This window comes from Leptonychotes weddellii, chromosome 10 (assembly GCF_054177405.1).
Source record: "Leptonychotes weddellii isolate Sample4059 chromosome 10, ASM5417740v2, whole genome shotgun sequence".
Classification (NCBI taxonomy): Eukaryota; Metazoa; Chordata; class Mammalia; order Carnivora; family Phocidae; genus Leptonychotes; species Leptonychotes weddellii.
In genome coordinates, this window is record NC_138378.1 from 31,195,909 (window position 1) to 31,210,835 (window position 14,927).

The 14,927-nt window shown below is 44.7% G+C and overlaps 1 protein-coding gene across 1 annotated transcript; it reads left to right on the top strand.

Annotated features, from left to right (window-relative positions):
- Nucleotides 1-24: 24 nt before the first annotated feature.
- On the top strand, nt 25-14,396 carry LAMP5 (lysosome associated membrane protein 5). Its single transcript, XM_081833214.1, has 5 exons — nt 25-192; nt 568-699; nt 822-927; nt 2,344-2,532; nt 13,542-14,396. The coding sequence occupies exons 1-5, from the start codon at nt 25-27 to the stop codon at nt 13,718-13,720; spliced, it is 774 nt and encodes a 257-aa protein (XP_081689340.1). The 3' UTR covers nt 13,721-14,396.
- Nucleotides 14,397-14,927: the final 531 nt, after the last annotated feature.

Below are 14,927 nucleotides of genomic sequence, written 5' to 3' on the forward strand. Positions count from 1 at the left end.
GGGGGTTGTTTTTCCGCAGATACAATGGCTCGAATCACGGCAGAACAAGAAGTGGAAAATCTCTCAGGCCTTTCCACTAACCCTGAAAAAGATATATTTGTGGTGCGGGAAAATGGGACGACGTGTCTCATGGCCGAGTTCGCAGCCAAATTTATTGTCCCTTATGATGTGTGGGCCAGCAATTATGTCGATGTAAGGAACCTTTTCCCTCCCGGCTTGCTCCTAGGGCTCCAGGGGCGAAGGGCACCCTCCCTCAAGGCCCCGTGAAGACCTGCGTCGCCCGCCTTCCCCCTCTGCGCCCCTGCAGGCTGCTCCCGAATGCTGCATGGGGGTTCCGGCTTGTAACGCCTTCTGCTCGCTCTGCCTGCTTTGAAAGTAACCCCCCCTTTCTCTGCTTCCCTAACGGCCGGGTCTGCACGTAGACCATCTAACCGCATGTTCCCGGACCCGGGAGCGCGCGCGCAAAGGAGCGCCCAGGCGTGCAACCCCGAGTTTGGACGCGCTGCCCTTTACAGCCCGCACCGAGGCCGGGCTCGCTGAGGGGGTGCGGGGCGTCTGTGTTCCCAGCTGATCACGGAACAGGCGGATATCTCACTGACCCGGGGAGCTGAGGTGAAGGGCCGCTGTGGCCACAACGAGTCAGAGCTGCAGGTGTTCTGGGTGGATCGCGCGTATGCGCTCAAAATGCTGTTTGTAAAGGTAACCCCGAGCGGGGCGCGGAGGCGGTGGTGCCTCCGGGTGGGTGCGGGCGTGGGCCGCCCCTCGGTTTCCTAACCCAGAAGCCGTGGGGGCCAGTGACGCGCGCCTCCCCCGCTCGGCAGGAAAGTCACAACGCGTCCAAGGGACCCGAGGCGACGTGGAGGTTGAGCAAGGTCCAGTTTGTCTACGACTCCTCGGAGAAGACCCATTTTAAAGACGCAGTCAGTGGTGAGTAGAGGCCTCAGGGCTGGGGAGGGAGCCTGGGAGACCGCGGGCACCACAGAGAGCGCAGCCGTGGAGAAATTCGGAAATTTTATGGAAACCGATCCTGGCTCTGCACTTCTAGGCCACGTCCGCCCTGGGCTCTCTCGCCGAGGTAGAGGAGGCGGGAGCACTGGTGCGTCTGTCCCCGGGGCCTTAGGCCTTGTAGATGCGCAAGGAAACCCGGGCGTAAGGACCAGCCCGTCACCCGTAGCTTGATCCTGGATGGGACGTCTCAGGAGGGCCTGTCATCTCCTGGCGGGTTCAGGACAATCTCTTATGATTTGTCCATTCAAGGAGCACGGAGAAGGGCAAAGCTGTGTTTTTTTTTCTGCACCCCGGTTTTTCTTCTAATGCGTGGAAACTTGAAAGGGTCAGTGTGACTCCTTTTCACTCAGGATTTGATGGCCTTCAGTATCTTTCTGCTCATGTCCCCAGGGCTCACACTCGATCTTCAGTCATCGACTGCAGCTACCCCAGAGCGGATTCTGAACCGTGTCCTAATTTATTAGCTTTTCCTGCCCATCACTCCAACAACTCACCCAGATCCTCCAAAAATATCGTGGCAAAAGCAACAACCATTCCCCAGATAAGAATGTTCCCATGTGCAGGCCCCATCAAAGACCACACTTAAGTTAATTCATTACCTAACTTACTTATTTAGTAAACTGTCTAATCTCCTACTGCCGCCTTCCATCACCTGGGCACCTACGTGGGAAAAGATTTTTATTGAGCACATGAAAGAATGTCCATGTCATTTCTTCCTTTCCACCTCTTTTAATCATTGTAGTAAAAAGCATTTTCTTCTCTTCATCAAAATCCATATTCAAATACTTCTCCCAATTACGTTAGATGCCTCCCCCCATCCCCCGCTAAAAATAAAAGGAAAAGAGGAAAAAAAACAAAAACAAACCCCACAAACATGTGTCAGAAAAAGAGAAAAAAGAGGCAGACCTCCAAAGAGTATATAGGTGTACCAGGGCATCTGCCCAGGGTACCAGCAATCAGCCCTGCTTTGTTGAGTAAGGTATTTTATTCTGTGCGGGCCAGTGTGAAACGTGGAAGATCAAGTCACTGTATCTTTGGACTCTCCAATGTCAGGGTTTATGTAGTAAAAAGGAGGTTGGATGTGTAGGTATCACTCTCCTCTTCCAGACAAGAAATTTCAAATCAGTGTTTAAGGAGCCCCTGCTCATGAAAGAAGGGGTGTGCTTGTCCTTTGTCACCCCTTGATGTCACTTGCAGAGCCCCAGGCCCCGCAAGGCAACAGAGAGGATCAGAAGGGTGTCTGGAGCGGAGAGGTAGGAGCCCGCACATGAGATTAGGAGGTCAGGATTCTGCCAGAAAGAGGGTCCTAACGGTTGCTTTGGGCCATCCCTGCAGCTGGGAAGCACACGGCCAACTCCCATCACCTCTCTGCCTTGGTCACCCCAGCTGGGAAGTCCTATGAGTGTCAAGCTCAGCAATCCATTTCACTAGCCTCCAGCGATCCACAGAAGACAGTCACCATGCTTCTGTCTGCAGTCCACATCCAGCCTTTTGACATCATCTCTGATTTTGTCTTCAGTGAAGGTAGGTTGGTGGGGGGATCGAAGTGGGAGGAGGAGAAGACAGGAGCCAAGGGAAGGCTGACGTCAGGATGGATGGGGAAGGGGACCTGCCGGGGTCCCAGGCTATTACCACTTGTATTTTCTTTAGGCTGACATGACACTTCCTCTTGCTGTAATGTTTTAGGAACAGTATCAACTTTCTTCAATGGCTCCTTCTTCTCCCTTCCTCTTTTACTCCATTTTCTCCTCTCCCACTTTCTCTTCCTCCCTCCCTCCCTTTATTTCTTCCTCTTTCCTTTCCTCCCTTCCTTTGCCCAAGAGGAACCTTGATGGAGAGAGACATAGCAAGATCCATTTGGAAAACCTGTATATAATTTTGATGCAAATTTCCCTATGAAAAAGCAGCTAAAAATCTCAAGTACTTACCTAGAGAGCCATGGATTGCAGAAGGGCCTCCGCTTCTGTGGACCTCAGTTTCTCCATGTTATTTCAAGCACTTTCAGCTGTAGGTTCTGCCACTGTGAGTCTGTTTTTGTGTAGCTAGAATGTAGTAGGTGTGTGTGTGCGCGCATGCACATACGCAGGTCACAGAGAGATTCATGAAGACCTCCCTCCCTCCAGCCCTCACCTTTGTGGGGAGGAACACCCATGAGGCTCTGGGGAAGCAAGGGTCCCTGATCTTTTCCCTCTGGGGTGTGGAGAAAGGCTTCTTCTCAGTCTGTGCTAGTCTCTGAAAGGGGTTCAAGCAGCATATAGCTGGGCAGATTCAGGATGTCCACATTCTCTTAGTTCTCTGCAGCCCACCAGAGGTTGGGCACAAGGGGAATCCACATTTCTGCAACTTATCCGAGTCTAGCCCCAATTTATACTGGGCAAATGTAGGGTAAGTGAATTTTTTAATTCATTTGTTCTTTCTTGTCTGGAGAAGGTTGTTAAGAAATGGGGAGAGATTCTGGTTGCTTTATGGATACCTTCCTTTGGGCTGGGAATCCCCAGGTGAATACAACTACTGGAATATACAGGATATCAGGGAATCCCCATCTATGTCATACACAAATCATTAAATCATTTCCCAGGGAATCCAGCTTTCATAAAATTCCCCTCCCAACTCAGAGTATACTAAATAGAATCTACCCCACCCCCACCGGGATGATTTAAAGACCATTTGAGCATTCTTAAGTTAACAGTCTTTGACAGAAGAGCCGACTTCTTTTTTCATCTTTGTATTTTTACCACCTAATACAGTGTTTGGCACACTGTAGATGCCCAGTGAAATTTGGCTGAATTGATATTCTGAAGCTGTGGATACAATTAACAGAGGCTTCCAAATGCTTGAATGCCAGATGAAGCAGAATTTAATATATTTACTAAGTCAGTGCAACACTTACTTCCACACACTTAGGGGAGAATGGGTTATTCCATTTTAAAGGACCTTCCAGAAAAATTGAAACTAAAGTCTAAGTATTAAAACATAACATTTTTTTAAAATCTGTTTGATTATGGAAGTATTTATATAATGTAAGTCACTGTCTTTCTTAAACTGAAAATATTAACTATAATTAAATGTAATTGAGCTATGATTACTGATGACCAGGAATTCATGAGGAACATATTGGATTGTGTAGAATCAGTCCCCAGGGTCCTTCCCATAGATGCTTTTGAGTTTATAAGGGAACTCTGTATAGTCTCTAATGACTCTGTTTGTTACCGGTCAGCTCTTGGGCATGTCCTTACTTGTTGGTGCTACTAATACTATGATGGCTGCCTTCACTAGGTCCTTCCCACAACCTCACTTTCACTCATTCTCAGTTATTTCCACATTGTTGCATACAGTCGTTTATGAACTGAGAAACCAAATCTCATCCATGTGTAGGATCCTATACAAAGTGAGAGTAAATGAGTACTGAGTAAGGACCAGAGCTATTTTCCTGAACATCAGTGAAGTTTATGGCATAGACTTAATGGACATCTTTTGTTTGAAAAACAGTTTTTATCCACTTCCAGGTCCTGAACAGGCATGGTTGCTGGGTAGACTTAGAGAGTTTGTAAGCAGAACTTTCTAAGGGCAGATATATTAAGCACCAGCCGATTGTACTTGTCTCCCCCAGGCTTTTCTGGGTAATAATTAGGATGTCCCCTCCTGTAGGGTGCACTGGGGCGCAAAGCTCCTGCTCCTGGGAGGAGGCAAGCCTCATTCAGAATCACTCACTGGATCCTTGTGCCTTTGTGTGGCAGGGGCTCTTTTGTTTCTTGCTCCTCCCATCTGTGCCTCTCAGCACCTGCCCCCCACTGTGTTTTGTAAGAGATCATTTTATTTGATTTGGTGGAATCCAAAAGATTCCTTTTGGGGTGCTGTTTTGGGACTTGGCACTTGCCCCTCCCCTTTCTCAGAATAGAAGCTCAGGAGGCTCTGATGTGTTGCCTGTACCTGAGTGGGGTGGGGGGGGCAGCAGTATCTGGTCATATATCTGCACACCCACTGTGGGGGTATGTGCGTGTGGTTGGCAGGTGTATGCAGGACCTACAGCCAAAGGGTTTCCAATGAAGGACTTATTCCCTGTGTAAGGGGGCCATCCTGGCAGTCTGAAGTTTCAGACCTGCCTGCTTAATAGACTCTGAGAAAAGCAAGGAAGGGTCAGTGAAATGGATTATTGGATACTCAGATTACTGTAGTAGCTCAGCTAGTACACTGATCCTCAACAGAGGTCTCTTAGCCCAGTCTGTCTCTAACTGCAGTGTGCACACGAATCTTCAGCTGCATTGTGTACAACTGTGGTGATCTTGTTAACATGCAGAGTCTGGTTCAGTAGGTCTGGGGGCGGGACCCAAGATGCTCCATTTCTAGCAAGCTCCCTGGTGATGCTGCTGGTCTGTGGAATACTGTAGGGGGTTTGAGGGATCTTGAGCTGATCAAGGAAAAGATATGACCTTGAGAGGCAGTAACACACAAGCTTGATTTGGTGGTACTTGGACAGGGTTGCATCAGAGGGGAAGCTGCTCGGAGCATGAGACTGTCCAGAGGGAGGCTTATGGGGACCACCATCCAGAAGGGGAGGAGGGCAAAGGACATCCTGGTGGGGAGAAAGGAGCAGGGAGAGGGGGGCTTACGTGTCTAGGTGATACAGCTCAGCAGCATGGTAAGAAGTCTCTGGATCAGAGAGCTCTGAGGGGCAGCAGAAGCTGAGGCCTTTTACCTCTAAGGCCCTATGTTATCAATGGGTAACAGCTGTGGGGTGAGGTTTAGTATGCAAAGCAGGCAGGCTCTAAATAGCTAAAGATATGCTTGTTTGGGCTGGTTTTTAAATAACTAGATGTCTAAAAATTTGAGTTTGGCATGGCAGGCTTTCAAGCTAATGGTCTCAGCCTGCAGTGAAGAAATAAACCACCTAGGGGCCAATACACAGAGGCTACTTTGGCTCATTTCTGTAACCAACACAATTTCATGGCAACTACCAGCCTGCAGTTCAAGGCACCTCCTGCTTCCCAGTTGGGGTTGATTAACGTGTCCTTCCACAGTGAAGGCCGTGTAGTGTGTCCCTTTGAGCATCCCAGGAGATTTCTGGCTGGGATGGGATGAGGATTGCATCACTGATAGGCAAAAAAATCAGACTGAGAATTTTAATGGCTTGAATGAAAGGCAACTTTTATGTATGCATAATTAGAGAAGAAACATAACAGAACCACAGAGGGTGTCTCTGTTCCCCTTTATTAAAGATTCAGGTTTAACAGGCATTTAAGAGTTACCACATAGAGGCTGGTGCCTTTTCAATTCTCGAGGGGAAAAATAAGCAAACAAACCAACCAACCTGTAAAGAAAGTACTGAGAGTCCAGATTACTGCAGAGAAACTGAGGCTCAGAGAAGTGAGGTTATTGGTGAAGTCTGCCCTCTTGGTGGCTGCTCGGGCTGGGGCAAGAGCCTGTCTTTGGTATCAACTCCTGTGCTCTTAGCCTCTCAGAGCTTCAGCTGCTCCCGCTGAGCAACTGTAATAAACAAGTGAACGCAGGAGACGCCTTTACAAAGGTTGTCAAGTCCCCTGAGTTCATGAGCTTTTTATTAGTATTCCTAACAGCATGATTGGGAGATGCCACCTGATCTTTATTTTACCCAGATCTGTGTTTTAGCGGAAATGACATGCCTTACCTTGCTCTGTACAGCAGCCCCCAGTAGAGCACCCTGTGGCTAGCTGCCACACCACACGGGCAGGAAGGCTTAGCTGATGCTGATCCAGAGCATTGTGTAGACCTGTGATTTACTTAGCATCTACCAGCCAAGAAACGGGTCACCCTGGGTGGTTGTTTTTAGGATCTCCTGGGTAAGAATCTAGGGGGAGATAATCCTGTTTCGAGCACTGCTAAAAACTGTGTCGAGGGCTGGGATGTGGAGCCCTAGTGTGGGGCCATGGAGCTAGCCAGTTGTAGCATTCAGTATTCCTGGTACTGTCCTGGAACATAGTGTTTCAGGCTGGGTTCCCCCGGGAGCAGATCCTATGCAAGTATGTAAGTGCAAGTGGTTTATTTAGGAGGTGATTCTAGAAAGCACTGGTAGGGTACTGGGGAGGGGAGCTAGGAAGGCAAGACTACCAGTAACAGGAGCATTAATGAGCAGGTTTCCACCATGGGCACCTGGGGCTCACACTGCTGGAACCTCTGGGAGTGTAGAACCCACCTCTGACTATCTGGCCTGGGAGGTGGGAAAATGGCATTTACCCACCAACTCCCATCCACCATTGATGGCTGCTGGGGTGGGGGAGAGGCTTTGACTCTCTGAGACTTCTAACCTGCCTTGTAGGCAAAACCCACTGGAATGTGTGGGAATGGTGAATACCAAGGCAGTAAGACACTGTCTGGGTCTGCTACACCTAGGTACTGGCATATGTGAACTTTCCCTGCCATGGAGGAGCTTGCAGGACAGTGAGAAAGAGTTTACACAACTTTTTCTTGTGCATGCCATATGCCTTATGCACAGTAGCATCTATCGATAATTGCTTTTATTATCATTTTTTATTGCTAGTGCTTACATCTTGGTGAGAGTACCTGCTTGTCTCCAGCCAATTGTCTCCAAAGCCCACTCATGCTAACAATTTCTTGGTATACAAAATACAATTTGCTGAGGTTACAGGAGTCTAGAGCCAGTCCCCTCCCTCCAGCTGCCCTGTCAGAGTAGAGGAAGCCCAGCCATCAAAAGACTTGCCCTGTCCTCGAACAGGAATAGTCTGTGGTGTTAACAGAGCTTGAGAAAGCAGGCAGCTTGCTTTTTTGCCCACCGCCCATCTCAGTGCTGTCCATTTGGGGTGCAGTGAAGAGTTCTTGTAGATGGTCAGCCTCTGGAAGTACATACAACATTGAGATGGTCACCAAACCATCCAACATACAAAAAATGGTGGTCGTCAAACAAACAAATGAACAACAACAAAAACAAAAAAACATGGACTAAAAAACAGAACCTAAGATGAATCAGGATTTTAGTGGGGGCATTGGATTTATGGTTGAGGGGACCTTATTTGGCCACTGGCCACTGGCAACAGATTACCCCTCTGTTGTCTGTTCTGTCTTCATCTAGTTCTTTCCAATGACTAGACTAGACTGATTGTTGTCTTTTCTAGCCATATGCCATTCTAGAACCCTGAGCCTAGCCAGGGCAGAGGCATGATCATGCCCAAGCCCTGTGGAGGTGAACAGGGAGTTAGGGATCTCAGAGCATCCAAAGCCAGATTCAGTGTGGGCTAAGCCAAAGGATGTTTTTCTCCCAGGCAGAGATGTAGGGTCTTCCTTGTTTTTGAATCTGTGGATTGTATAGTCAGTTTATTGCACAGGATCTTAACCCTGGGGTCCAGAGGGGCTGTGGATAGTATTCTGGGAGTGTGTGAATTTTAATGGGAAAAATTTACATCTTTATTTTCACCAATTTCTAATTTTTAGCATTCCCTTCAATTAGAAATGAAAATAACAACTCACAGTAGTATTAGTGGTAACAATTAAAAACTAATAAATACTGGTGACCTTGTCACCAACAGAAATCGTAGGTATTTTTACCCCACATTCATTGGTTCAGGTCTTGCAAAGGGACAGTGATGCTGTCTATGGGCTCACAGTCTCTCATTTAAAACCCTTGGGGATAGATGGGTTTCAGACTTTAGGATATTTCAGACTTTAGGAAGACAATATAGGGCATAGTCTGCATATCATAGAAAACCCTAGAAGAGTCCTGGCAGGCCCTGTAATCAAATATATTAATATATCTGTTCCCTGCAGAGAAACACATGAATCTTTATGCTAAGTAAAGAATGAGAATCATGAGCATGCTGACATTATTTCAAGTCAAGTGTTGCTGCCAAAGGAGTGATACAGAGTACTTTGGATTTCCAGAGCTCTGTGGATTTTGGAATGGTGGATAAGGGATGGCAGACTCATTAATTTCCCCTTATTTGACCACTTAGTGGATGTGGATGGATGAAGATGGGGATTGAGTATTTTTCATGATAATTTTTGACATCCCTTTATTTTCCCATGTTTATTATTTTTGACATGTCCATAGTTTAATACTCCCTTTATATACGCCTTTCTGTGGTGTGTTTAGTTCAGGCTTTTTCTTAAGGCAACAAAAAATAATTCTTAAGAAATAAACCACAATTATAATGCTAAGGGAACTAAATTAGTCAGAGAAACATAAATACAAAATGATTTCACTCATATGTGGAATTTAAGAAACAAAACAAACGAACAAAGAAAAAAAGAGACAAAACAAAAAACAAAAAAAAAACAAACAAAAAACAAAAACAGACTCTTACCTATAGAGAACAAACTGATGGTTACCAGAGGGGAGGTGGGTGGGAGGATGGGTGAAATAGTGATGGGGATTAAGGAGTGCACTTGTCATGATGAGCACTTAGTAATGTATAGAATCGTTGAGTCACTCTATCGTACGCCTGAAACTAATACAACACTGTATGTTAACTATAGTAGAATTAAGATTAAAACAAAACAAAAACAAAAAAGAAGTAAACCACAATGGTATTTTAACCATATTTCTTTTGCCAGAATACATTATACTTTTCTCCTATGCCTTCCTTAAAGGATGGGATATGAGATGTAATTCCCCCATAACTATACCAAAGTTATTATCCATTTAAAGATAATACTTTGGGCAGTATGACTCTGGCACTAATTCAGATGTGTGGGTGTTTTCCCAACCACTAAGAAATTCTGTGACAGCAGCTGGGTGTTCTATAGTTCAATTTACTGCTCACACTGTCTCCCTAGAGATACCATCAAATCCTGCCGGTTAAGGGCTCCTTCCTACAAGACTCCTCCCCATCTCCCCTTCACACACCAGCTGCAAGTCCATGTTGTCACCTGGGCTTCTGATCACCTTGCTATTGGAGGTTTCCATGACCTTCCCCTTGAATTCTGGAGAGGCTCACAGAACTCAGAGAAACATTTTACTCACTAGATTACTGGTTTGTTTTAAAAGAATAGAACTCAGGAACAGCTAGTTGTAAGAGATGCAGAGGGCAAGGTATAGGGCAAGAGGGTAGAGCTTCCATGCTCTCTCCAAGCCCACCACTCTCTCTAAATCTCCATGTGTTCGCCAACCAAAAGCTCTCCGAATCCCATCCTTTGGGATTTTTATTGAGGTTTCCTTACCTAGGCACGATTGATTAAATCACTGGCCATTGGTAATTGAACTCAATCTCCAGCCACTTTCTTCTCCCTGGAAATCAAGTGGGTAGGGCTGAAAGTTCCAACCCTCTGATCACAAGGTTAGTTCTCCTGGCAACCAGCCCCCATCCTTAGGTGCTGTAGGGGTTTTCCCAAATTGACCTCATTGGCATAAACTCAGGTGGGCTTGAAAGGGGTATGTTATGAATATCAGGGTGTAGGTTTGCAGCTAGCATATGGAAAATGAGCAAAGCCCGAAGTCTTAATTAACATTACACCAGCAACAGCATGTGGTGAGGAAAACAAATAGCCTTTGTTGTTAACAAAATCCCTACACCAGGAAACCCCATTTCTACTCATTTTTCTCTTTAAAGAGGCAATGTGGTATCATGGGGGACAAAACGAACCTTCTGGGTATGGAGTTCTGGGCCCATAGCCATCTCTGGTGCATCTTGTAAAACAGCCAGATTTTTCCCTGGGGAAATGGGTATATTGGACAGCAAGCTGATGTTCAAAGTGTGGGACTCATTAGAATTGAACTAAATAGTGAAAAAGAAAAGTCCCCTACTAATTCTTTTTAGTCCTTTGGTTGTAATAAAAAGAAAGGTGCAGTTTAGTGTTAATAATGGGTCCTTAACATTTCCCTAAATTTGCCAAAATGTCTTTTTAAAAATCCTCTTTGTAAAAAAAAAATCTCTTCTTTTCTCAGTTCAGGAGTATAGGTATGTATGTATGTATGTATATGTTTACTTATTTATTTTAAATAGTTTTATTCAGGTTATAATTGCAATACAATAAACTGCACATACTTAAGTGTACGATATGATAAATATTGACTTAGGAATACACCTATGAAGCCACCACAACAATCCAGAAAAATCAACATATACATTCCCTCCGAAAGTACCCTCCTACCTCTTAGTAATGAGTATGTACCTCACTGAATTTTCAGAAACTGAACGTACCTCCGTGAGCAGTATGCAGAGCCACAGAGCCCAGAAGCCCTCCTTCCAGCCCACCTCGTGATTCTGTAGCCTTTAAACGCCAGTAGCTCAGGTCTGCTACTGACCTGACCCAACGCTCCCTGTAGCTCATGTCTGCTAAGTGCCACCCAGCTGTGCTGTTGAGTTAGGCTGTTGGAATTCAAGTTGGGCCTTCATTTGCCCTGGGCAAATTACTTAGCCTCACTCTACCTTATCAGTAAAATGGGTACAATAACAGTATTTATCTCATAGGGTTGTCATGGGGATTAAATGAGACAGTTTTTGTTCTTAGAGCTAGAAGTTAATTTAGAAACCAGGCATGTTAACTATACAGCTTTTTAAAAGCTGTATGTTTTTCTGCAGTCTTTCAGGTTCTACTTAATAGAAAAGATTCCTGAGGTTCTGACCTTATCCTCCTTTCGACTGGTCTGAGGGGAGGTGGGAGGAAGGACTGTGTCAACATGGATTCTGGAGGAGCCTGGCACACAGTTGGTGCTCAATAAATATTTATTGGGTCACCCTGACTTAAAAACTTGGTCTTTATGAAGAAGATAGCTAAAGCCTGTTTTCTCTAGTTGTGGCTCGTAAGTTCGGTTAAAAGGCCACCAGTTACCCACAAGGACCAAAGAAGTCTGAGCAAATGTCTCCTGGTTGCTAGGAATGCAATTCTTTTTTTTTTTTTTAAGATTTATTTATTTATTTTAGAGAACAGGGGAGGGGCAGAGGGAGAGAGAAAATCCTCAAGCAGACTCCGTACTGAGCACGGAGCCCAACATGGGGCTGATCCCAGGACCCTGAGATCATGACCTGAGCTGAAATCAAGAGTCAGCAACTTAACTGACTGAGCCACCCAGGCGCCCCTCTGGGAACGCAGTTCTGCTCCGCTTTACAAACTGTGTGACCACCAGGTTTCTCCAAAATTGTTTTTCTGATTCTAGGTAAAAATGGAGGCATAGGGCTAGTAAACTGTCTTGAGGGTAAGAGTGTAAAATGGAATCAGCGCCAATGTGCTGGTAACATTTTCTTTCTTGATCTAGGTGCTGGTTACATGGAATGTTCATTTGTGAAAATTCATCAAGTTCTGCACTTTCTTTTTTAAAATTGTAGTATAATTTATATATATTAAAATGGACAGATCTGAAGTATTTAGCTTGATGCTTTTTTACTTGAACTTACAACCATGTAACCCTTACCTAGATCAAAATATAGGATATTTCCATCACACCTGCAAGTTCCCTTTCCTGTTCCCCATATGTAAGTGCTTTTCTGATTTCAATCACCATAGACTTACCTGTTCTTGAACTTCATATAAATGGAATCATATAGTATGTATTCTTAGAGTATGTGTCTTAGAGTTTTCACTCAACATAATGTTTTTGAGATTCATCCATTTTCTTACATGTAGCCATAGTTCATTCCTTTTTATTATTGATTAATATTCCATTGTATGAATAGATTGGTTTGTTTTTCTATTCCACTTTGATGGACATTTGGGTTGTTTCCATTTTAGGCTATTGTGAATAAAGTTTCCATGAACATTTATGCCCAAATCTTTTTGTGTCTATACGTTTTCATTATTCTTAAGTAAATATCTAGGATTGGAATGTTGGGTTATAAAGTAGGTATACATTTCCCCTTATCAGAAACTACCGGACAGTTTTACAAAGTGGTTGTACCATCTTCCACCAAGATGTATAAGAGTTCCAATAGCTCCATATCATTACCAATACTTGATATTTTCAGTCTTTTTGAAAGCTGTATATTGTGTGCAATTCTCTATGTATACATATACTTCAATAAAAAGTTAAAAAATTAAACCAACAATAAAAATGATGGTGGTTGTGTTTAATGCTGAAACTTTGAAAATTTAAATCAATCATCTGGCTGTTTTGTTGGCACCTGCCAGGAATCCAATGACTGAATGTTGCCCTATTTAATTGATGCATTTTTTTTAAGAGTATTTCTTTTTTTTTAAGATTTTATTTATTTATTTGACAGAAAGAGACACAGCGAGAGAGGGAACACAAGCAGGGGGAGTGGGAGAGGAAGAAGCAGGCTTCCCGCAGAGGGGAGAGCCTGGTGCGGGGCTCAATCCCAGGACCCTGGGATCATGACCTGAGCCCAAGGCAGACGCTTAACGACTGAGCCACCCAGGCGCCCCTAATTGATGTATTTTTAATTTTACAGTGTGCAGAAAAATTAAGTGGTACATCCTTATTGTTGGTCGGGGTAACATTATTTCTAAATAAAAGAGTCTCCCCAAATGTTCATTGAGAAATCTTTTCACCTCCATTTCCAACTAAAAAGGATTTTAGTTTTGATAGGAAGACTTATGATTGAAAATATTTTGTCAGGAGCTGATTGCTTTCTTCTTCTTTCCCATTTCAGAGCATAAGTGTCCAGTGGATGAACGAGAGCAGCTGGAGGAAACCTTACCCCTGATTTTGGGGCTCATCTTAGGCCTCGTCATTGTGGTAACACTGGCAATTTACCATATCCACCACAAAATGATGGCCAACCAGGTGCAGATCCCTAGGGATCGATCCCAATATAAGCACATGGGCTAGGCAGCCCCCGTGACCCCCTCCCCCAGCTGGATCAGGTAGAGAAACAAAAGCACTTTTCCACCTTGTACATGGGGTACACCAACATAGCTACAATGCAAACAGGCCTGGGTGTCCAAGGCTTGCTTGGCCTGCGTCCATGCTTAAACCCAGGGATGGGGGGCATTCTTTTGGATTCATGGGTGAATGGCAGATATTCTCTCCACACTGGGGAATGAGGCAGGAGGGGTCAGCCAGCTTTCATGCTCATGGTGGCTTGGCTTTGACTCTCCAAGGAGCAACACATACAACTGAGAAGAGTATCTGGCTCTGAAGTTTAGGGATGGAAAGACACTTCTTTTGGAAAGACATCCCTTTAGGTTCAGAGAAATAGGGGGTGCTTTGGTCCCTGGCCTACCTTATTCAGTTGTCAGTGCATACAAAATACAGCCTCATGCTCCCTACGGCAAGACCCCTGAAAGTGATCCATGCTTCTGGCTGGCATTCTGCATGTCTAGTGATTGTCTTGGGAATGTTTCACTGCTACCTGCACCCAGTGACTTTGCAGCACAGAACCTGTTTAATGTAACTATGCACAGTTGTTTGGACTTCATAGTATGTCAGGTCCAAGTAAGGGGACCTGAAGAATCAATCGTGTGAGTTTGTTTTTCAAAATGAATTAAAACACACTACTGTCTAACATTTGCCTGCTTTCTTGAAACAAGAAAACAACACTAAAGTGGTTTCTTGGGCACCCAGAGAAGAGAGGGGAATGGTGAAGATGGGCTTTCATTTCTACAAGAGGAAAGCAAAGAAAGGGCAGGGAAGCCAAAAGAGGGAGGTTGTTTTTTTCCAGGTAAAAAAACAAAGCAAAACAAAACAAACCATGGATTTATTTTGGCAAATATAGTTTTAATAATGGCCCCTCTTGAATGACTGGCCTAATATTGCTTCTGATGCTTCCTGGTTTTGAGTTTGGCATTTCACTTCAGATTAAGAAGCTGGTCTGAACATGAGAGCCTAGGTTGAGTTGTGTTTGAAGTAAAATAGAATTTGCTGAAACTTCCTAGAGAAATGGACAGAGTTTGAATTTCACTCACTTTGTAAATAATCATTTTTCTGAAAAATCTGAGTCGGGGTAGGGGAAATCCTTTTCTCCGATGTTAAGGGTGGGACTCTCCCCACCCCCCATATGATCTCTATCATATGAGAGACAGCTCATAAGTTCATC